General features: G+C 39.9%; 1 protein-coding gene across 7 annotated transcripts in view; it reads right to left on the bottom strand.

Moving 5' to 3' along the window:
- The window catches only part of LOC127442937 (transcription factor 12-like), a 145,953-nt gene that overhangs the window by 99,318 nt on the left and 21,571 nt on the right, over nucleotides 1–25,064 (bottom strand). For all 7 annotated transcript variants that reach the window (XM_051701346.1, XM_051701382.1, XM_051701364.1 and 4 more), the window contains one exon: nucleotides 10,287–10,360. In XM_051701346.1, coding sequence (XP_051557306.1) covers nucleotides 10,287–10,360 — 74 coding nt within the window. The remainder of the gene's footprint in view (nucleotides 1–10,286; nucleotides 10,361–25,064) is intronic.

The raw sequence follows: 25,064 nt of genomic DNA, 5'->3' as shown, positions 1-25,064 counted from the left end.
CATTCTCTTGATTCTGAGATAACCTTGGAGGAGCTTGGCAAGGCCTCGCCTACAGGCAATGCTCAGAGGCCAGACGGCTTTGCCGCTGAATTTTTTAGATCTTATGCTACAAAACTGGCTCCACTTTTGCTAGAAGTTTAAACAGAATCATTCAAGAATGGAAAGCTTATGCCAACCATGACACAAGCCCGGATCAGTCTGATTCTTAAAAAGAACAAAGATCCAAGTGAGTGTAAGAGTTACCGTCCAATTTCCCTGATCCAGCTTGACGTTAAAATATTGTCAAACATTTTGGCTAACTGATTAAGTTATGACACCTCTTATACATATAGATCAGGTGAGGTTTATTCGGGGCCGCAGCTCTTCTGATAACATTAGGTGTTTCATCAATATCATGTTGCCAGTGGCGAATGATCAGACTCCGGTCGCTGCCTTCTCACTTGACGCCGAAGGCGTTTGATATGGTAGAATGGGATTATCTTTTTAAGATTTTGGAAATATACGGGTTCAGGAATACTTTTATTGGATTTATTAAGTTACTTTATAGACACCCGGTAGCAGCGGTACAAACAAATGGATTCATTTCAGATTATTTTACTCTGGATAGGGGCACCCGGCAGGGCTGCGCTCTTTCCCCATTATTAATCCTGTCTTGCCCTGGAACAATTAACATCCGCGATAAGAAAGGAGGATGATTTTCCAGGGGTGGTGTAGGGAGGTGTGGCGCATAAACTTTTGCTTTACGCAGATTATATTTTATTATTCGTCTCCGACCCTTCTAGATCTATACCTTGTCTCCACAGATTTATTAATTCCTTTTCCAAGTTCTCAGGATAAAGAGTTAATTGGTCTAAATCCGAAGCTTTGACTCAGACAGTGTACTGCCCGGTAACTGCTTTTCAGCCGGGTGCCTTCCAGTGGCCCAAACAGGGCATTAACCCTCAGGGGTCGACGGACGTGCCGGTGCGTCCTACTGGATTTTTTCTTCATAACAGCAGCAACAACTTAAAATACTCCGTCATTTTTGGGCATACAGTTAAGTGTAAGACATCATTAGAGACTATAAAGGGTCTACTTTTATTTGTGTACACTCACAGTAACAACAAAACCTTGTGCTTTTGTAAAATAAAGAAAATAAACAGGGTGCGCTTTCAGCTGTCTCTGTCTTCGCGAGCATCTTTCTGAAAACAATCACAAAAATGAACAAACTCCGTGAATACTTATCAGACAAACATGAAACATATGTCTAAAGAATGCTTAAAATGTCTACTTTCAAATAAAACAATTCAAATTTAAAACAAATATTCTCTGCATTGTAATCTGTAACAAAACGATGTACAGTTTCTCCTGGCTCAGCTAATTATCGCTAATGTGATATCACCCACCAGCAGAGCACGCTATTCATACGGTAATGTGCTGAGGTGATCAATGCAAATGGTAAACGCCCCCAACAATGCCTTAAAAAACATCAATTTCATCAACAGATCCATTCACTTTCCTGCGCGTTTGGAAGATGGCACTCTACACAGGTGAGGAAGCTCCTGGATAGTGATGAAGAGTTCACATTTTCCTCAGAAGAAGAGCGGGACTCTGACGATGAACGTTTGAAGAGTGACTTGATCTAGCCGAGGATACATATTGCATATTTGAATTATTTCTGAAGGATTATGTGACACAAGACTGCAGTAATGATGTGGAAAATTCAGCTTTGATCATAGGAATAAATTGCATTTTACAATATATTCAAATAGAAAAGTTATTTTAAATTGTAAAAATATTTCACCAAATCACTGTTTTTGCTGTATTTTGGATCAAATAAATGCAGCCTTGGTGAGCAGAAGAGACTTCTTTAAAAACATTAAAAAATCCTACAGATCTTTAAACTTTTAAATGGTAGTGTAGGTCTAAAGTTTTTAAGTAAAGCCTTTATGTAAAGAAAACGTACAGTCAGATTACTTCTTTTAACTTAAACTTGATTTTGTGAATAAGCTACAAACAATACATTCAATCATTAAGTCTCCTCACATTCATTCTCTCTCAGGGGAGGGGTCTTAATGTTATTAAAATGAATTGCGTTCCAAAGTTCAACTACCTGCTACAGTCTCTCCCTATAGATGTCCCCCTCTCTTATTTCAAGCAATTTGATAGCATAGCGAAGTCCTTCATTTGGAATGTTAAGTGTCCCAAATTACATTTCAATATGTTACATAGGCCGATTGACAAAAGGTGGGCTAGGCCTACCCAAGATTTTATTTTATTATTATGCATTCGGTCTCAGACATTTGGCTCATTGGTCGCTTCCACCTGAGAGAGCCCCTCCCTGGTTCTGTATAGAGCAGGAAGTTCTTGCCCCTATTTCACCATTGCAAAGCCTTTCTATCAATTAATCAGACAAGTTAAATTACATCCCATTATCTCGCATTTGAACTAGGTATGGACAAAAGTGTCCAGAGTGTTTAATTCAGACATTTATTTAAATGTTGCTTCAAGCATATGGCTGAACCCAAAATTATGCATTAATAAGTCCCCTTTCTGCTGGACAGGGTGGATTGTAAGGGGGGGTTAATACACTCGGTGACCTATATGAGAGTGGAGTGTTGAGATCCTTTGAAAACATTTTGGGATCCCCAGGTCTCAGTTCTTTAGGTATTTACAGCTGCGCCACCTGCTTTGTACTATTTTTGGGAGTAGCATACACCCACCTAAAGCGGCAGATACTCTGGGATTGGTGATTACTGCTTTTGGAAAAGGTCATGAGGCACCAGTGTATTACTCCCTGCTAATTCAGAGTCTGGGGGACGGAGCTTCAGCTTCTCTCAAGAGATTATAGGAGAAAGATTTAAACTTCATATTGGAGGAGGGAGTGTGGGCCAGGATTCTAAAAGATGTCAAGCCTACATTTGGAGATGCAAGGGTGCGCCTTATGCAATTTAAAAATTTACATAGATTCTATTGGACCCCCTCTAGATTGTATAGGCTTGGTCTTAAAGAGACACCCACCTGCTGGAAATGCCAATCAGAAGAAGGGGACACAACCCATGTTTTTTGGTGGTGTGTTAAGATCCAAGATTTTTGGTTGAGGGTTCAGAGTTGTATGCGTGACGTATTGGACACTCATATTTCATTTTGCCCCAGACTCTGTATTTTAGGCGATGGGGCGGTCATTAATATAAGTGATAAATGCATAAAAAACTGGGTCCTAACCAGTGTTATGATCAGCAGGCAGGTCATCCAAAGGGGATGGAATTTGGCTGCAGCGGCCTCATTTCAGGAGTGGTGCATAGGGTGGCGGCATTCGAAGAAATGTCATATAGAAGGCAGGGAAACTTGGATTTATTTAATATAAAATGGGGCAGCTATTTGCCATTTTTGAAAGGCTCTCTGGAAGGGGAAGTGGAGAGAGATGTGTAGTTTTAAATATATGTGATTTTTGTTTTATCTTTTATAAATATTCTGTTGTTGTTTTTGTTTTGTGTGTATTCTCAAGTTGGACCACAGGGATATTTGTTGAGGGTCAGGGTGGGGTTGGGGATTGGGAGGGGGAAAAGGAATAATGGGGGTTAAAAGTTGATTTGGTGTATATATGCTTGCTTTTCTGTTTCATTTGTCTGAATCAATAAAAAGTGTTTATCTGAAAAAGAATGCTACGAACTGCTTGACTAATAGTTTCACCCCTGAAGAGACAGTGGGAGGGGCTGGCAGGCAAAAATATGCCCCCAAACAGCACAGTCCACCCCAGCAATTTGGTAAGCACAATTTAGTAAGCTTTTCAAATAAAGCTTTTTCAAACAAGTAAACCTTTCTCATGCTCCACGTCCGCTCCACGGATGTGCAAAACTACATAGATTCCAAAACCAACTATTCAGTGGGTTGTCTAAATGCCTAGTCGACTAATCTGTCTTGAGGAAGCCATGTCTGGTTTCCGGTTCATCTGACCCTGATCGGACCAATTTCTTAGGGGATATTTACATAAGACGTGTTCAGCTTGCTGGAGCACATGACATAATTGGCTCCTGCATAGAGACCAGCAAGCTTTTGGGGCCGGTGCAGAAACAGGTTCTCCACCCCGGAACGGCGTGGAACAGTTTGAGAATTCGCAGCGGCCTAGGAACCCGCCCCCATACCATGTCGGTGCAAAAAGGCTATCAATGATTCTAGCTCCTTAACAGTTCCATTAACTATTCTTTTAGTATTTTTGAGGAATAAATATTTGGAAGTTTTTAATTTTGCACATTAATGAGTGGTTGTATTCACTAAAAAGATGCGGTTGTTAAGAGTCATTCATTTGGGAGGCAGCGCTGTATGTTTTGCTACCAGAAATTGAGTAACTTTCACTAACAATAAACTGTAACTTCAACTGGGCTGGTGAAGACTGGAGAAACAGGCACCAGCTGCAGTAAGTAGGAGATTGGTGTTCGTTGATGCGTACGCGCCATGGCCGCGCAGCGAGCAGATTCATGAGGAATCCTCAGTGAAGAGTGTGTTCGTAGGCGAGTGTATGTGTCGTGGTAGTCAGGAGCATTTCCGTGAGGAATCCTCCATTGAAGAGTTGTAGGTGCAGAGAACAAGTACACAGTAGACTGGAAGTTAACCACACTCCCGACACGTGGGCAGAGATGAGGAATCCTCCGTTGAAAAGTCGTGAGCGCAGAAAATAAGTGTACAGCATACTGGAAGGTAACCACACTCTCGACACACAGGCAGAGGCGGGCAACCAAACAGATACATGAGACAGGACCAACTAGGCAGAGAGAGCGAGGTAAGTTACTTCACACCACACAACTATCTAGCAAAGATACAACAAAGGGATTAAGTAGGCAGTGAATCAGCGGGAACCAGGTGCTGCTAGCACGCAAAATAGTGGCATGATCAGTGCTCCCATGGAAACACTGATCATGCTTGCCGGCAGCACCTGAGACACATGAGGGAGAAAAATAACAAAACAAACAGAACAAACCAACGAACTCACCGGAACAGTGACAATTGCAGTATAGATTTATAAGAACTGTCCCATAAATATAATTCTTTCGGGAATCTGCCAAACACCAAGCCAAACACATGATACATGGCACTGATGTGTGACTGCAGTGGCAGGCTAGCTTTCTGGAGTTCTCCCATGAAAAGTCAGTTGACAAGCACACGCGCAGCAAAATAAAGCCACATTCACATGACTTGCTGGGGTGAAGCATCAGCATTTCCCTGGAGCTGTGTTGCGCTTCTGTCTGACCAGATCATTCGGATGAATTATCATTACATGGGCAGTGCCAGCACTAAAAGCCAAGCAAGAAGTTCTCTAAAGCACTTTTCATGTTGTGTTCAAAGCAACCCAATTCACGTGAATGCGGCTTCACAACTGCAAAAGTGGGTAGCCACAGCCTGCAGGGTTTAACAGATTTAATGCAAATTGCAATGAATAGGGACTATGGGGACTAGATTTTTCAATTAGTCAACTTCGTACTTAGACTTGGAGAAATTAGAACGCCCAACTGCAACCAATGGTCAAAGGATATAGATAGGAAATCTCACCTTACGGGTAAAAGAGCCAATCACTTTTTAGATACAGACATCGCCTGTCAATCAACTCTAGAACGCGCATATGCATTAGCTATAAAAGCTGAGAAAATTTCATTTTTTAGTGTAATCTTAGGTAAAGCAGCACCATTTATGATACCATTGTTGTCAGATTTTACTGCTGATTTGAAATATGCTCTTTGATTGTAATCTTGACCAACCTTTTTGGAGATTTCGGTCTTTCCCCCTTTCAAGTAGATAGGAGCTGCACTTTCATGACTGGAAATAGCCTCCCGTGACTGGAGAGCATTTCAAAAATGGCCGACAGTGGACTGACTTGCTAGAAAGACTTTGGTTGCACTCACGCGCTCATGCAGATCTAGCATGAGCAGCAGCAATCTCCTGACAGTTTAAACGGCCTAGATCGCCTGCTTGGACTGTCGTCATGATTTGTGAATCAGAGGAACTTTTGATCCTGATCCTGAAGTTTTGATTCTGGCTGATAGAATACATGCTTCAGAGGAAGATATTAGATGAGCGCTCAACAGGAAGAAAACACTGGATTTTCGTGAGGTTCATGAATGACATCCGTTTAAATGAGAGAGAGGGAAAATGAAACAGGTGAGCACATTAACATTATAAGCTCAAACGCATCTGCCGCGGCTTTGATATGCGGGCCATTTAAATGAGACTGTGTTGCATACCGGTCTATTATTGTAGTAACACCATGGCACATAACAACAAAATGAACCGTGAGTGGTCATTTACATGTCTCAGTCACTTCACATGCAAACAGGCAATTCTCGGCACCCTCAAGAAACAAATCGGCCAAACGGGAAAATTTATCTGCAGATGCGATCATTTTTTAAAAGTCAGAATATCAGCCGATTTATCGCCCTCTGCGATATATCGGTCGACCACTAATTGTGAAATATTCCAAATCAGCTTATCCATATTTTATTTCCTGGCATTTCCACTGTCAGCTTCCAGAGTGTTGGAAAAGGAGAGTAAATGGGAAGATGAGCAGCTGAGAAGAAGAGAAGGAAAAACTGTGAGGGTCATCAGAACCTCTGCTCCAGCAAGACCATTAGCTCAATCACAGCTGGCTCGTAATCTCTGAATGCATGCCTTGTTGTGCTTGTTCTTGCTGTCACCAGTGAATGAGAGGCCATGGTTAGCCTGCTCTAAATAACCATCATAGCACTGCTTAAGCATGCAGGCCAACTCTCTTAAGGCCGTGACACACCAAGCCGACGCTCGGCCGTTGGCCAATGTCGGGCCATCGTTAAGCATCTGTCGGCCTAGTTTTTGCGATGTGTTCCGCACCGTTGGCACTAGTCAGACCCCTGTCAGCGGCTTTTCGGCCGATTGAGCATGTTGAATTGGTGGCAGATCCCGTCGGTGAGACATATCAGTCTGATTGGTTTAGCGAACCAATGCATGAAAAGAAAAATGAAAGTGAAGAGGGCACACACACAGAAGGCTCTTCTCATTTTTCATCTTCATCTCATCTGAGCATTCTAATACGCGAATATTTTCATAACGACATGGTCGTCTCTCAACACAGGTTCAAGGAAAGCCCCTTGAGCCTGTTGCTAGTGTATCCACAATTTCACCCATTTAGTGCGGTTTCTCCTTATTTTTCGCCTCCGCTTCTTCCATTCTTCTTCCACAAGCAAAAGACCAAGGGCTGACAATGCTAGTGCCATTTGCAACTTATCAGACATATTTGAAGAAGCTATATTATGAATCCGTTTGTGGTGAGCAAGATTGGTGTGAAAATGGTAAGCAAACGTTGCTTTGTTTACGGTTTGTATATCCGCAGTCCTAGCTCTTCCAGTTTCCCTTTTTGAATGACAAATACAGACTACTGCCACCTGCTAGTATGGAGAGTTATTTCCTCACACAGACGCAGAACGTATGTGCTAGTTGGCCGTTGTGTGTAGGCTTTGCGGAGTATTCAAGAGCAACTTTTTGGCATAGGTGCAGGCGAAATGAGGCGACACCACAGTCGGCTTTTGTCGCCACTAGTTCTTTGATGACAGTTTGGTGTGTCTGGGCCTTTAAAGGCACTCCAGTTCAGGAAGTTCTCTCTCAGATGCTCCTTTACTTCCCAGGTGAAAAGCCGGTCCCATTTAAAGGTGTTGGGGATGGGTGACAGTGGTGTGATGGACAGAAGCGAGGCATTGTGGGACAGCGGTGTGTGCAGCAGAGGTGGTGCATGTGGGTTGGGCTGTCAGATGGTAGGCCTGAAGCCACGGTTGCCCAGGATGTGATGCCTGGCTATGGACCAAGGTCAGCTAGCCGGGGCTCCAGTCTGTTCACAGTCCACTAATCACATGCGTGCAGAGAGGAGAGAAGGAGGGAGGTAGAGAGAGAGAGAGAGAGAGAGAGAAAGAGTTTCTCTTGTGAAATAGAGCCTGCTTAAAATGGTACACATTTTCTGTGTGAGAGAACACACCGTGACAATCCACGCAGGCGATCTGGGCCGTGTAAACGGTTTGCTACTTGCTGGAACCGCACGAGCATGAAAGCAACTCCAAAAGTAAAAGCGCTTCACGTATGTTATAAGCAACACGCGGTGCACTGTATGCACAATTGGTTTGATTCAGTCTTTTGTGAGAAAATGTGATTGCTAATGCGCACATGCCATCGGTTGCTAGACTACTGTGTGCACTGTTATTTCCATCAACCTAATATATGAACTAACTCTTTATTTGCAAATAAATTACTGAAACTGAATGACTAAACAGAAATCAGAATATATACCTCTATATAACATTTAAAACACAATCTTAATCAGCCTATCAGCCACCCCGCTCTCTAGATATTGGAATATCCATTAAAAAAAAAAAAAACATATCGGTCGACCACTACTAAAAATACATTATAAAAAAAAAGAAAAAAAGATTGGAAATAATTAAATTCTTGTTTTGAAGAGAAATTAAAAATAAAGGTATTATGGTCCTTTACAATTAATAATTCATGCATCAGAGGGGTAGTACCACAAAACTAATTTGAGATCAAACAATAGTGTGCGAGTATGGGCCAAGTTTATCTCACCATCAGCTGGCCTAAACTGTGCCATGCAATATTGGACATAATGGATAAAAGTAATAGACATTTGTGTAAGGTGGTGGGAATTGTTTCGCTAGAGGCACTAGCATGGAAATCATAATGATTATATTCCAGGTCAATTCCAGGAAATGATAAACAATAGCTAATTTATCTTTGGAAACATGTTATAAAAACATTGATTGTGCGTTTTTTTTGCACACAATTTGCTGCTTGTATGGAGGTGCAAACAGCTGTCTGTTGATGCCTATCCCCAGCAATGTCACAACCACTAATTTCCATGCACCCAGAGCAAAGATATCTCAAGCGTCTCCATCTTATAATTTAAATCAGGCCGACGGCGGAGGCATCGCCTGTAGAAGTGCGGTGGGGAAGGGCATTGGAAATAAACAAGACAATGTGGTGTGCGAGCCTCTGACATTTGAATGATATCTGATAGAAAGTGACAGGAGATTGACATGAAATGAAATTTATACAGGGCATACTGAACACACCTCCGTGGAAAGACAAACAAACAAATAGAAAGCGAGAGATCTTCACACAGCACACAGGGGTTGAGCGCAGAATAAAAATCACAACCATGGCTGATTTTTATTTTTATTTTATTTATTGTGATGAGGTGGATTTCATTTGCATGCATGAAAATCTATCCAAGCTTGCACCAATGCACCAACTGCATTGTCACACGCTACCAAGCCTGGAAAAACTTCAACCGTTTGTTATTTATCAGAAATACTACTGATATAATCAAAATGTCAAGTAGGCTGCATGTGTCCTTTCATCTACAAAATATGTATTTTCATTTGTATTAATGCATTGTTAGAGATAGAAAATCAATGTTTTTTTTGTTTTTTTTTGGGGGGGGGGGGGGGGGTTGTGTGGAACAGTCACTATGAAATATTCTAAATAGTTAAAAGAAAAATTATAGAAAAGATCTCTAGCATTTGCTGGACCTCACTGTTGAAATGAGGAAGAAAATAATAACAGGGAAGACAACAGCTAGTTGTCAAACTTTTAATCCAGTGAATATTTCTCAGGGTAGATAAGTCAAATTCTGTTCAGCAACACACAGTACTTTAATATAAAGTCTTGCCTATAAAAAGCTATTAAACATTTCCAACGTTTCTGCCCAGGAACAAAGATACAGTTTACAGAACACACATGACTTTGTGACAACATGCCCCAACAGTGGAGATAAAATCTAGCTGCATGAATGTATATTAGTGTGGTTTTATTGTACACATCTGTACACACTGTACACAGATACACATTTTATTGTGTTCAATTGTTTACCCAATAGATACAGCAAAAAATAAATAAAAACATATTCTGTAATTTTAGGTTTTTAAACTTAAATTGTTTTTGAGCTAGGTGTTTGAAACCAACATTCAAAACCCTTTTCTGTAACTTGACTTTTGAATCAAAAACCCTTGTGACAACTAGTCACAGTCTTCCCTATAAATAAACACCTGCTAAATAAACAATACTACTCTTGGTGCTCTTCTACATGATTATCAGAGGATTTTTATAAAACCTATCAAATGTCAATTTAGAGCTGGTGAGCAAATCAGATGCAAATGTTTGCTGTGGTCAAATAACTCTGAACTGGACAAATGGAAATGTACATTTGCCATGGTGTCATGGTATTAGGTGGTGTGCAGTGTGTATGCGTGAGGGAGGTGAGGAGAGACCAGTCTTACCCTGGAGGACTCATAGGATGGGCTGGACTGGCCACCTGAGGCCCATGACGCCTGGCTTGTCCTCTCATCCATACCTGTCCAAAAACACAGATTCACAGCTCCATCAAAAACATTCCCTATACTCCTTCCAACACAAACACACATTTAAACACAGACCGAGACATAGTGTACAGTCAAATTAATGACATTTTAATGACTTTTTTATTTTTTTAATTAAAATTTACATGGTGTGTTTAATAAAGGTTTAAACGTAACAATGTTTGTGTGTTATTTGTTTAAGCAGTCTTGTTTAAGTGTTTTTGTTTCTTGGCTTGAAAGTTCAGATCACAAATCTATGCAGAAATGCATGGTAAATTCAAGGGCTCATATATTTATTTCTGCAACTGTAAATCTCTGAATTGTTATTATTCCCTCAGAGTCTATGCTGAAGTATTTGTGAGGAGTTTATTTATTTATTTTGCTTCACATAAATCACTTTCAAAAGTGCATCGCTCCCTTTCCTGCACTGACGTGCTTACGTTTGTGCCGGTGCAGCCGGGGCGCTCAGAGTTGTCAGTGATGTATTGCCGAAGCTCGTCAAAACAGCTGAGCGCTGAAACTTTGATAAACCTCATATTTTACGATGCCACTCAGTTCCAAAAGACAGCCACAGAAAACACAGAAACACATAAATAAATCAAAATATTAAGTTGACGCAATTGAATTGATACAACATCTGGTATGTGATGAACAAATACAATATCTGGCTTTGAAAATTACATTCGGTTGAGGCTGTTGGGTAAAGATATATGATTGCCAGCTTCTTCAGGCTGTTTGAGCCAATATTGTGTTGCAGGTAACAACATTCCGCTCCTCAGTCTCGTGTATGAGCCACAAAATTGCAGAGAAAGAAAATATCAATCTCTCTCCACACTATTGATAATCCATGTTTGCAATTTCAACAATTCTTTTTTATCAGATTCCAGCCCATTTTAACATGCATGGAGCAAATGTTGGTAAACAATTTTGGAGAATTGAGGTGGTCTTTACACAAACACTGAGCAGAGGTTTCAAAATCATTTCCAGTGATGGACAGTAGCTTCGCTACAAATAGCGGAGCTGTTAGCTTAACTACATTTCAGTAGCGAGGTGGTAGTTTTGCTAGTTTTTAAATCAAGTAGCTTTTCAGTAGCGATGTTTTTGATTAGGTAGCAGCGTAGCTTTGACAAAAGCTACACCGCTTCATCATGCGTTTACTCTCGGCAGTTTTGAATCAGAACTAAAGAAATCTGATTCACAAATGCATCGCTCATTTGAGTCGGTTCTTGTCAATTAAAGCGGTCTGAATCGGTTCGCAATTAAGTCTGAATGATTCAGACAACTCACAAGCGCACTGCTAAATCATTTGGAGCATCGCCAACACACTAATGTTGTAAAGTAATGGAATACTTTACAACACACAGGAAACAAAGACAACGCTGGTTGCAGTGGATATATATCTACAATCAATTGAAACTAAACCTGCTAATGCGTCCTATCGTTTGCAAGTGATGAAGAGGTCTTTATTAAGTTCAACACATGTGCAGCTTGTGAACGACTACTGCAGGTAAAGGAATTTTCCCCCAAAAAAGTACAATGGTATTACCAAGGGATGTACAGGTGCATCTCAATAAATTAGAATGTCGTGGAAAAGTTCATTTATTTCAGTAATTCAACTCAAATTGTGAAACTCGTGTATTAAATAAATTCAATGCACACAGACTGAAGTAGTTTAAGTCTTTGGTTCTTTTAATTGTGATGATTTTGGCTCACATTTAACAAAAACCCACCAATTCACTATCTCAAAAAATTAGAATACATCATAAGACCAATAAAAAAAACAGTTTTAGTGAATTGTTGGCCTTCTGGAAAGTATGTTCATTTACTGTATATGTACTCAATACTTGGTAGGGGCTCCTTTTGCTTTAATTACTGCCTCAATTCGGCGTGGCATGGAGGTGATCAGTTTGTGGCACTGCTGAGGTGGTATGGAAGCCCAGGTTTCTTTGACAGTGGCCTTAAGCTCATCTGCATTTTTTGGTCTCTTGTTTCTCATTTTCCTCTTGACAATACCCCATAGATTCTCTATGGGGTTCAGGTCTGGTGAGTTTGCTGGCCAGTCAAGCACACCAACACCATGGTCATTTAACCAACTTTTGGTGCTTTTGGCAGTGTGGGCAGGTGCCAAATCCTGCTGGAAAATGAAATCAGCATCTTTAAAAAGCTGGTCAGCAGAAGGAAGCCTGAAGTGCTCCAAAATTTCTTGGTAAACGGGTGCAGTGACTTTGGTTTTCAAAAAACACAATGGACCAACACCAGCAGATGACATTGCACCCCAAATCATCACAGACTGTGGAAACTTAACACTGGACTTCAAGCAACTTGGGCTATGAGCTTCTCCACCCTTCCTCCAGACTCTAGGACCTTGGTTTCCAAATGAAATACAAAACTTGCTCTCATCTGAAAAGAGGACTTTGGACCACTGGGCAGCAGTCCAGTTCTTCTTCTCCTTAGCCCAGGTAAGACGCCTCTGACGTTGTCTGTGGTTCAGGAGTGGCTTAACAAGAGGAATACGACAACTGTAGCCAAATTCCTTGACATGTTTGTGTGTGGTGGCTCTTGATGCCTTGACCCCAGCCTCAGTCCATTCCTTGTGAAGTTCACCCAAATTCTTGAATCGATTTTGCTTGACAATCCTCATAAGGCTGCGGTTCTCTCGGTTGGTTGTGCATCTTTTTCTTCCACACTTTTTCCTTCCACTCAACTTTCTGTTAACATGCTTGGATACAGCACTCTGTGAACAGCCAGCTTCTTTGGCAATGAATATTTGTGGCTTATCCTCCTTGTGAAGGGTGTCAATGATTGTCTTCTGGACAACTGTCAGATCAGCAGTCTTCCCCATGATTGTGTAGCCTAGTGAACCAAACTGAGAGACCATTTTGAAGGCTCAGGAAAACTTTGCAGGTGTTTTGAGTTGATTAGCTGATTGGCATGTCACCATATTCTAATTTTTTGAGATAGTGAATTGGTGGGTTTTTGTTAAATGTGAGCCAAAATCATCACAGTTAAAAGAACCAAAGACTTAAACTACTTCAGTCTGTGTGCATTGAATTTATTTAATACACGAGTTTCACAATTTGAGTTGAATTACTGAAATAAATGAACTTTTCCACGACATTCTAATTTATTGAGATGCACCTGTACACTGATAGTCGACAATATACAAACCTTTATTGGCTGTAAATGATTGTACTGCATGGCTGAGCATGATACTCAAATACAACCAGCCATATCAGCCAAGCATTAAAACAGGAACACAAACAACTTGATTGATCTATTGAACTTATGGCTGAAACGATTAGTCAACGTTATCGACAACGTTGACAATAGAAAATTGTCGACAATACTTTTCGTTTCCAAATAGTCGTTTGATCTCATGTAACTTAACATGAGATTGAAAAAAAAAACAAAATAAGTAAATACAGAAGCAATCTCATTGTGAAATAAAGCAGAGCCGGAGCTGCCGTTCCACTTAAGCAAAACTTGCATGTCAGAGCATCTTTAAAGGAAACACCTTGGCGTTATACTGTATATTTAATGCATCCTTTATTAAAGTTCAAATAATAAGGAAACAGGTCATGTAAATAAATGCATACTCCGAAACTGCGATTTCTCTGCAGGGTCAGCACCGCTTCTATGATTCGTGTGAAGTGACCCGATCTAAGGGGAAGAGATTGAAACCGCACCCGGCTGATGTACACTTTAGCGCGGGGACGCTTGTCCCTCACATGCGTGCTTTACGCAGCTAGATGAAAACGTGATGGCTCGCGACGTATTGAATCATAATATATGTGTTACAGTGTGTATTTTTATTAAGAAGAGAAAGTTTGTTTTTTGTGAGTTAAAGATAGATTGAAGTGAACAGAAATGTGAGAGAGGGTAGTCTTCATCCCATTATACACTGCAACAAAAATACGTTTTTGATTTGTTTTTTGCTTTGGCTTGTTTTCCTATATAAATATCTAAAACCTCTTTAAAACAATGTACATTTACTTTAGGAGGTATACTGCCAAATAAAAAAATTGTTATCTGAGAATGTTGAATATAATATTAAATATTTAATATTTTTAAATATCTCAAATTCCTTAAAACAACATACATTTACCTAAGAAGCAACATATTACATAACAACATATAAGATATTTAGACTTGCTTTCAGCAAATATATCTTGAATATAAATATATTTTGACTTTTCTGCACTAACAGAAGTATAAACAAGTGAAATAATACACTTACATGAATACATAAAATACACATATTTAAGATACATTCTCTTAAAGCAATTCTAAATATCATATATGTTGCTTCGCAAGTAAATGTATCTTGTTTTAAGGATTTTTAGATATTTTTAAATAGAAAACAAGAAAAAACACTTGATAACAACAGAAAAAAGTGATTTTTTTTTTATTTTATTGAATTAAACTTTAATTTGTTTTTTGTTTTCCCTTTTAATTCAGTGAATGTCATTTAGAGGTATTTTTAAAAGATGATTTTTTCCTCTTTGTTGTTAGTAAGCACGCTTAATACAACCTTTTAAGTCAGGGCACACGCTGAATAATCGGTTAAGAGCTAATGATTAATCATTGCAATAATCGCCTGAAAAGTTGAATAATCCTTCTAATAATTGTTAGATTAGTCGATTATCAAAATAATCGTTTGTTGCAGCCCTAATCGAACTTTGACTGATCTAATTAATATAGGCTAGCTCACAATTTTCTAACCTCTAATGACAACTTAAACAATAAATTGAATATATATTTGAGATTACAATTACAGCTGCCACAGTTAGCCTAACTAATCATGAAAAGTGTCAATTATAGCAGGTCTACTCATGTTGGGTAAAAATGTCTATTTAACATGTTGTGGTGACGGGGGCATGGTCGTGTGTGTTTGCGGGAGAGAGGGAGTGGTGTGGCTCATCAAGCAACCGAGCCACACCACTCCCTCTCTCCCACAAACATACAAATGACCACGCCCCATCACCACACAAGTTTTTTAGGCAGTTGAGCATTATAACCAATCACAAGTCCATTACTCACTTCTGTGGATAACTTATTTGAATCTGAATAAAGTTTTGTTTTTTCATGCTGTTAAGAGGGCCAATGTGTTGACTGATCAGTCACCGCCTTCATTTAATGATAAAACAGCTATACATAAAACATATATAAAATCTATCTATCTATCTATCTATTGAGAATGTAAGAAAGCAAGTTCCTCTTTTTCCCCTAACACAAGGTCTAACAAACATAATCAGGGTGCATGTGGTCTGATCTAATGCCTAAGACAGTGTACAGAGCAAAGCAGTGTGTGTGGCACTGCATGTCAGTCAGTGCTGGGGCCCATTTACACTCAGACTGGGCTTTTTCCTCTCCTTAACATGATCCATAAAACATTAGGATCATACTTCACAAGAATACCATAATATTTGGTAATATGACGGAAAATATTACTGACTATAAGGTAAACAAAAAGGTCTTATTTTATTTCACATGTTAAGGATTATAATCAGAGTATATGGATAGAACAAATAAATAAATAAAAAGCAAACATTGCATTATGAGGCAGATTTGGGCCTGGAGAGGTGTAATTCATTCAGTCTTGGAGCTCAAATGTGTGAAATGGGAGACATGTGTTTAGTATTTGCAACAGAGTAAATGACCTCATAGGGAAGTTCCTCTCTAAGGACCAGTGTGGAATTTCGTATATATCTTAACAACACTATCCATCAGTTTTATTCCTGCAAAAATGATCAAACAAGCATGTTGTATATAAATATCAAACAAATAAATAATCCTTCACATATGAGAAGCTTTGGGTATGAAGTGCTAACTCTGACAGGTTTTCATAAAGAGAAACAATGTGTGCATGCCAGTGAAGTGCATGTGTATGTGTGTGTGTGTGCGTGTGCATGTGAGAGAGAGTAAGAGAGAGAAACAGCCTCCTCCTTTCTGTGGTTTAGTTTGTTATGACTCAGCTGCTCAATTTAACCATCTGCCAAATCACTGAGGACCGATGTCATGAGATGTTCCACGTCAAGGTCAGTGATTGAAAAACTTGCCATTTCCAGAACGACTAATTTACAACTGCTCTTACACTTGAGCCTGTCTTGCTGCGCTGAGCTTCACCTGCCTCTATAGCTTCTCTTAAAGGCCATTCATCACTTTTATTCCAGTTTCTGCCCCACAATCCATGTGTGAGAGGTTTATAAAACATGCAGCTTTCCCACTCGCCTGGTGTGAAACTTTACAGCCGCAAGAGCTGACGGTTCCATTCACAGCAGCTTACGCAACCAACACACTCATTAATTCACAATCCCCAGTTCTCTTGTATATCGCTTAATGTGGAGAACAATTTCCTTTGCACTGCTGAGGGCCAAACTGAGGCCTTTTTTTTTTTTTTTTTTTACAAAGACCTTTAACATGTTCAAAATTTGTACATGTTCAAATGTATTCACAACCTAGCCTCCTTGACATGGGATTTTGTCAAATACTTTGACCAACCAATGTCTTTATATCCATTTAGCTGATGCGGAACCCTTCTTTATACTGCTAAAAACAGATCTTTAGGTGGGCAAGTTATAGAAGATTTTTGTTTCTGATCCAAGGCGGTCTACAAGCCCTAACCAGTTTGACCAAGATGGTCAAATATGGATGCACCGATCCAATACCTGGATCTGTATCGGCTCCAATACTAACATTTTTAACCAGATTGGGTATCTGTCTGACGAGCCCGATCCATATACTACGATACTATGTGTTAGTCATGGTCATTACTGTCAAGCTCCAAAAATGACATAAAAGAGCAATAAAAGCACCACTAAAGTAGTCCATACAAATCGTTTAATAAGTAATATATAGTATGCATGCGCAACACGCTGATCTGTTGACACACTTCTCTTATAACGTGCATCGATAACGGCACCGGATGAGCATTTCATCTGATTTTGAATAAGAAGCTTATTAAACTACTGTGAACTAAGCTACATACACACTTAAAGGACTCTCTGGAGGGTTCCTAGCTCCAAAATAAAAGCCAGCGGGCACAAATGAATACATATTTCTACTGTATGAAAAAAAAGTATTATTATTATTATTATTATTATTATTATTATTTGTTTACAAATTACAACAATATTTTATTTGACTGGGTTCCAAAAAATAATTGTGTGAATAAAAAGTGGACTTGTATCCTATTACTAGGACACTAGTACTTTTTTGCTTCAAAACAAAGTTTGTAATGTTGGGATTCACCTCAGAGCTGGTTGGTCAGGTTCATGGCTTGGAACACTTATATGAAGGATTTTATTAAATCCCACTGGAAAAAATGAATGAATACTTCCAGCTGAAAGAGGCTTTTGCTCTCTACAGAAACTGTCCAAAATCATCATCAGAAGTTGGATTTTTCAGCAGGGTATGCACTAATTGCCCTCTTTTCCCCAACACCGCCAGCTATATCCAACATATAGCTCATCTTTATAATTATTTCCAAGTCGTAATTTTTTATGCTTACTTATGAAAATTAGCTCCAAAATAAATGCAAATTATGTGCACACAGGCATTCCGACCTAACTGCTGTGGATTCTGTGCTTGAGCATGATGCCAAAGCACATTCATTTACATGCAGCTCCCGTCCAGAGAAGGATTTAAATATGGATTTAACTTGGCATGGGCTCTGCCTTGCAAGCAAATCTTTGTCTTTCCTGTTTTAGCGTCTGGCAACCATGAGTGATTCTTCTTTAACATTGTTTTACTTTTGCATTTTCAGACTAATCATGATTTCTTCTCTAATTTGCTTTCAGAGAATTATTGGGGGATTTTAAGAGGTGTTTTGTCATATGTGTCAGCTTTAATGAGGAAAAAAAACATGGCAAAAACCATCTGTTATAGACAATCCGGTTGTACATGGCAGCATTACTAACAAAAAGACTAGCCATGTGAGAGTTTTTGCACTTGCAAAAAGGCATGGTGGTTAAACAGTTAGGAAGGGGAGTATTTACAGTAGGCTGAAGTTATAGAGAAGAGTGCAGCCATTTTTAACCATCTGAGGCCAATGTAATATTTGAGAAGTTTAGCATTTTAATCTTAAGTATGCACAATTAGGGATGTGACGGTATCAAATTTTAATATCGTGATAATTGCTTAAGCATTTATCATAGTATACGATATTATCACGGTATAGTATTGAATTACAAAAAGGGTAGAAAGATAAATAAAAATTATTGTTGTTATTAATTACAAGATTTAGTTACTTGTTTTGTACTTTTAAATTAAAAGACTACAAAGAAATTACAGTTGAAGTCAGAAGTTTATATACACTTAGGTTGAAGTCATTAAAACCCATTTTTTAACCACTCCACAGATTTCATAATAGCAAATTATAGTTTTGGCAAGTCGTTTAGGACATCTACTTTGTGCATAATTTAGTAATTTTTCCAAAAGTTGTTTACAGACAGATTGTTTCACTTTTAATTGACTATATCACAATTCCAGTGGATCAGAAGTTCAAATACTTTAAGTTAACTGTGCCTTTAAGCAGCTTGGAAAATTCCAGAAAATTATGTCAAACCTTTAGTCAACTAGCTTCTGATAGGCTAATTGGAGTCAATTGGAGGTGTACCTGTGGATGTATTTTAAGGCCTACCTTCAAACTCAGTGCCTCTTTGCTTGATAGCATAAAAAAAAAAAAAAAATCAGCCAAGACTTCAAAAAAAAAAATTTGGACCTTCAAAAATCTGGTTTATCCTTGGGACCAATTTCCAAATGCCTGAAGGTACCACGTTCATCTATACAAACAACAGTATGCAAGTATAAATCCCATGGGACCACGCCGCCATCATACCGCTCAGGAAGGAGATGCATTCTGTCTCCTAGAGATGAACGTAATTGGTGCAAATCAATCCCAGAACAACAGCAAAGGACCTTGTGAAGATGCTGGAGGAAACAGGTAGACAAGTATCTATATCCATATAAGGAAGAAGCCACTGCTCCAAAACCGCCATAAAAAAGCCAGACTACAGTTTGCAAGTGCACATGGGGACAGACATCTTACTTTTTGGAGAAATGACCTCTGGTCTGATGAAACAAAAAATTTACTGTTTGGTCATAATGAACATCGTTTTGTTTGGAGGAAAAAGGGTGAGCCGAAGAACACCATCCCGACCGTGAAGCATGAGGGTGGCAGCATCATTACAGCAACTTATTGTGAGAAGCTTGTGGAAGGCTACCCAAAATGTTTGACCCAAGTTAAACAATTTAAAGGCAATGCTACCAAATACTAACAACATGTATGTAAAACTCTGACCCACTGGGAATGTGATGAAAGAAATAAAAATATTAAAATAAAGTAGTGATCCTAACTGACCTAAGACAGGGAATGTTTTCTACGATTACATGTCAGGAATTGAGAAAAACTGAGTTTAAATGTATTTGGCTAAGGTGTAACTGTAACTTTGCAAAGATCAAACCATATACGATTCAAAGAGATATGATGGCTTTCAAAAGTCTGAGTCCAATGCTCAGTACCACCGCTCCCTATATGCATATTACACAGTCTGCGTAGGGCACCAACTCCCTAGGGGGGCATCAGAAACTCAACCAGCTACCCTTACTCACACGTTATATGTTATTCAAGGACCCGGAAGCAATCGCAGAACAAAGAATATCGCCTCGCGCTCGCACTTTCTCCTTGCCACTCACCCCATCCAACAATCCCAGAGCTCTGTGTAAGGCAACAATTTGGCCAGCAGCGGCCCTACCAATGCTTCTATTTTGCATGTATCTAATTTATTACAGTTTATTTTAATTGCAAATGAACAAGTAACACAAATTTTAACATTTTGAGGGAAAAGTTTCATCGAAAAAAAACCCCCATGAATTTGAGAGTTTCCTAGTAATTTGGTATGTTTTCCTATTACTGTAAGAGTTAGAGTGTTGGGAATGTTTATTTATTGAAGGAAATACTATAGTGCATTTAGAAAACAATTTACTCAATAGATTATCTAGAAATATTCATTGTATTTTGAAGTGCTCATGATAACAATACTGTGCATGTTAATTATGATGGTCAACCGAATATCGGCAAATGTCTATGCACAATAATCATAAAGAGGCATAAATAGGAGAATGCTTAACTCCATCCAACACACATGTAACTGAATAGAACTGATAGCTATTGTATAAGAAATGCAACACATACGAATGCAAACTTGACTAAGAGGCAAACATTTCTCTTGGCACAGGCTGGCTCTCTTCTGGAGTTTAATTGTCAAACAGGTGTCCACACCCCTCCACAACAGATGCAAAGTGAGGGGAGTGGAAGAAAAGGGCAATGTACCAATTGTTACTGAAGTGAGCAGCTCACTTATGTGCTCTGGTAACGAAAAAGATGCATTCATTACTTCAGTCGACCGTTGCCTGCCACTGCTGCGAAAACAAGCACGCCAGACATGACATCACAAAGCCAGAGGTCCGAGTCGTTTGGTGGAATTTGTTTCTTGCCAAATTGCCACAGAAACCAAACATTCTGCTAACAGGCCAGACGGCCACTGCACCAGGGTTCAGCGGAGGAGCTCTGATCAATACAAAGCTATGGGAAGGAAGCAGCGAGCAGATAAATGATGTGGGCGAAGGCTGCAGGAAAGGTACTGTTCCCTCACTGGCCTCATCAGGAGGGGCAATGAAATCCCAGGACTGAGCTCTTGGAGTGAGACGGCTGCACAGCTCTCATTAGTGAGCAAGACAGATGGGATATTGAAGCAATGCACTTTATGATTACTCATCAAAATTAATAGAGCACAAATTAACTGGTGGCACAACTAAAGGAGGAGGCTTAAAAATATTAAGAGGAAAATAAAACAATTACAAAGCCTGAATACTCCATAAATCTACAAACCCATGACATGAAATATTATACATTTGGGCATGGGCATACATTTGGGTATAGACCAATGCTCAAATTGAGGGGGTCCTGTTAGGTGTCCCAGACCCTATAAGAACAAAATATTAAACAGGACTGTGTTAATGAAGATTTGGATTTAATGATTTTTACTTATGTTTTCATGTTATTTTTTTTTACTTATTATTACTTGCATTACATTTATTTATTTTATAGTTGTGTTCATCGACCAATGGTCACCTTCCAAAAAAAAGGGGAGGAGTTGGGGTGGGGGGTAAGAGCTCTGATACATTTTGGGGTCCTGTTCCACAAACAACTGGCAAGAAAAACCTTGAATAAATAAGATTGCAGAATTAAGTAATAGTAATAGTTCACCCCAAAAAAATTCTTTAACACAACCTTCAAACCCTACCAACATTATTTTTTCAATGAAACACAAAAGTAGATGTTAGGCAGAATGTAATCCTCAGTCAACGTTCACTTTTATTTTATTGAAAAAAGATGCAAATTACAGTAATTGGTGACTGAGGCTATAGACCATCTCAAGAATGTAAACAAAAATAAAGGAATTAGAACGGTCCAAACTTATTTCCGGATCCTTTCAATTAAGTCTTTTTCAGGGGCCTGGGTAGCTCAGCGAGTATTGACGCTGACTACCACCCCTAGAGTCACGAGTTTGAATCCAGGGTGTGCTGACTGACTCCAGCTATGTCTCCTAAGCAACCAAATTGGCCCGGTTGCTCACATGGGGTAACCTCCTTGTGGTGACAATGAGTGGTTCTCATGGCACGTGGTAAGTAGTGCGTTGATCGCAGAGAACAGCATGAGCCTCCACATGCTGTGAGTCTCCACGGTGTCATGCACGGTGAGCCACGTGATAAGATGCACGGATTGACTGTCTCAGAAGTGGAGGCAACTGAGACTTGTCCTCTGCCACACGGATTGAGGTGAGTAACCACACCACCATGAGGACCTAGTAAGTAGTGGGAATTGGGCATGCCAAATTGGGGAGAAAAGGGGATTCTTTTTCAAGGTAAGTCAGTCCACTCGGCGGCCGTCTTTGGAATGCTCTTGGGCAGTATGGGCAGCATTTTTCCATGTAAACAAGCATCATGAAAGTGCAGCTCCTGTCTACTTGAATGAGGAAAGACCGAAATCTCCAAAACGGTTGGTCAAGATAACGATAAAAGAACATATTTCAAATAAGCATAAGATCTGACAACACACAGTGGCAGGGTGAGCAAGAGATGGACACAGTGGGTGTGGCATCAGGCCTCAGAGAGGCATTTATTTAAAATGTCCAAAACAAAGGGGAATCTGGGGCCTTTGTGGTGGAAAAGGCTATGTGAAGGAAGAGTAGTGAAGACAGGGGAAGGTCCAGGTGATAGTGGGTGGCTGCGAAACACTCCCCTCCATATTCCAAGGCGCGTGTGGCAGCAGCTTCACTCGAGTGATCCGGCTTCCCTGAGTCTCGGCACTGGAGGGGAATAGTGGCCTGGCATCCTGGCCCGTCGGCTGCAACGCGTGCTCCAACCCCCGGCATTGCATCTAACTCACACCGGGGTACCGGGGTGCAGGTCTGACGATGCATCTAACTCGCACCAAACCCTCCCCTCTCCGTTCCTGGACCTGAGAAGAGGCCAGCAGGTAGAGACCGGTCTTCCGAGGAGAGTTGCGCTCGGTGTTTAAAGGCAGCAGTGATGAGGCTCTTCACTGGGTTCAGGTGAGCCCCATCACGCGCCGCCAAATGCGGAAAAGTCACCGCAGGCGAAGATGATCCATGGTAGGGACGTGTTGTTCCGTCACAACTGGTATAATAAATCTTTAACTTTTGCTAAAAAAAACCCCTGCAATTTTACCATTTTGAATAGGTGGTGTGCATTCTCGAGATGATTAACAAGATATTTTACCTGTAAGGCGGGACTGAGTGTACTTGTGCATCTGTACAGTTTGACTTTATTTCAAAATGTTAAAAAGAAGCCTACACCACTTGCATTTGGGGATATACAACAGTCTGACAAAATAATAGAAATGCTGGTAGCGTAGAGGCAGAATGAAGCACAGTAGTGGTGACAGGAGAGTTTGTCATGGCTGGAAAGGCATCTTCGTTAGACCGGCCTCCTCACTTTCAAACTGCAGCGAGTCACATCGCGCTGCCTGTCACACTTGGAGGACATTGAAGAATCACACAACACAATAGCCCCTCTGCACACAACAGTGTCACTGACTCTCACTGCGTCTCCCAAAACATACCTCTGACACATTCACAGTGCAGAGATTAAAAGTGAGAAGATAGAGAGATCAACATGAGAAAAGGTCACGCCGAACAGGATTAAAATAAAAACAACACACATTTTCTACAAAAAAAAAAAAAAAAGGGTGGGTTGCTGTAGATTGGCTGGTCTTGTTTTCCCTACATGCAAACAAGGAGCTGTTTTGTCCATTTTCAACAATCTAGCTATGTGCATCCACAGGACACAATTTGTCTCTCAAAATAGCCCCACCCCTGACTGAAGGTGTCATTGAGCCCACCTTTATCTTAGGGGTTTCCACTATTTATCAACATCATATGTCTACCAAAGAATCTGAACATGTAAGAAGTGGATGTCAACAAGAAATCAAAATCGACCCTATTTACTTACATAACAGAATATAAAATCTAACTAAAATCATAGTTACACTAAGGCAATTACAATGGAAGTGAATGGGGCCAGTCCATAAACATACACACTGTTTCAAAAGTATAGCCACAAGATGTAAACATTATTCTCGTTAGCATGATTTCTGTGTGATAAAATTGCTTACTAACATTATCAGTATAACGTTATATCCAATGTTACAACTTCACTGTCATGACGACGTAACACCGGTAAACCCTGTCATCTGGTGAACATCATATCACTGGTAAATCCCTGATTTTGCTACATTAAAATTATGCTAACACGTGAAATGTTTACTTTAATCAAACTTATGCTTCCTACTGTGTATTTTAACATTAATGGACTGGCCCCATTCACTTCCATTGTGAGTGCCTTAAGGCACACTCACTGCGAAATTCCATGGGCGGACGTTGAGTGTGTGTGAAACCAGCAAAAATATTATTGTCAAGCAGCCTTTTTTAATGCTGCACTTTATACTCAGTGAGACTTAATTTAAAAGAAACTTACTGTTAAAATGAGTGAATTTTTCCATTGTGAATATTCAGTGTAGCTGTGTACCAAGCACCGCCCACATGGATGTCACCAGCGCCAAACCCAGCAACTTCCTATTGGTCAACATGGCCATTTCGATTTGAACTTGATGCAAAACCAGCGTGAGGAAATTCTTCACCACAGGAAGTCCATCGCACAAAATTCACAATCGCGTGGATTCCCATTGAGATGACTGTATTTCGCCCGTGGAATTTGAAGGTATGTGTGACCGTACCTTTACTGTAACTGTGCTTTTTGCTTTTTTCAATAATCGAGGGACAAGTCAAAAAAATCTTTTATTTTTTTTTTGTAATCAACAATATACCACAAAGGCTGTTGAGCTTATCCAGAGATTATTTAGCAGAGATGGGCCACTTCTATTTAAATGAATGGGAGAAATTGGAACGCTCAACCAAGGAGCTCTGAGCACCCAACGGTCAACGGATGTAGAATGGAAGTCCCGCCTTAAAGTTAAAAGAGCCAATCACTTTTCAGATACAGACATCACCTGTCAATCAACTCTAGAACGCGCTTGTGCATTAGCTATACAAGAAATTGCATTTTTTAGCATAATATGAGGTAAAGAATCACAATTTATGAAACCAGTATTGTCAG

Source organism: Myxocyprinus asiaticus, chromosome 1, assembly GCF_019703515.2.
Source record: "Myxocyprinus asiaticus isolate MX2 ecotype Aquarium Trade chromosome 1, UBuf_Myxa_2, whole genome shotgun sequence".
NCBI classification, from domain to species: Eukaryota; Metazoa; Chordata; class Actinopteri; order Cypriniformes; family Catostomidae; genus Myxocyprinus; species Myxocyprinus asiaticus.
Note: the sequence above shows the minus strand (reverse complement) of the source record. Positions and strands in the feature narration are given on the sequence as shown.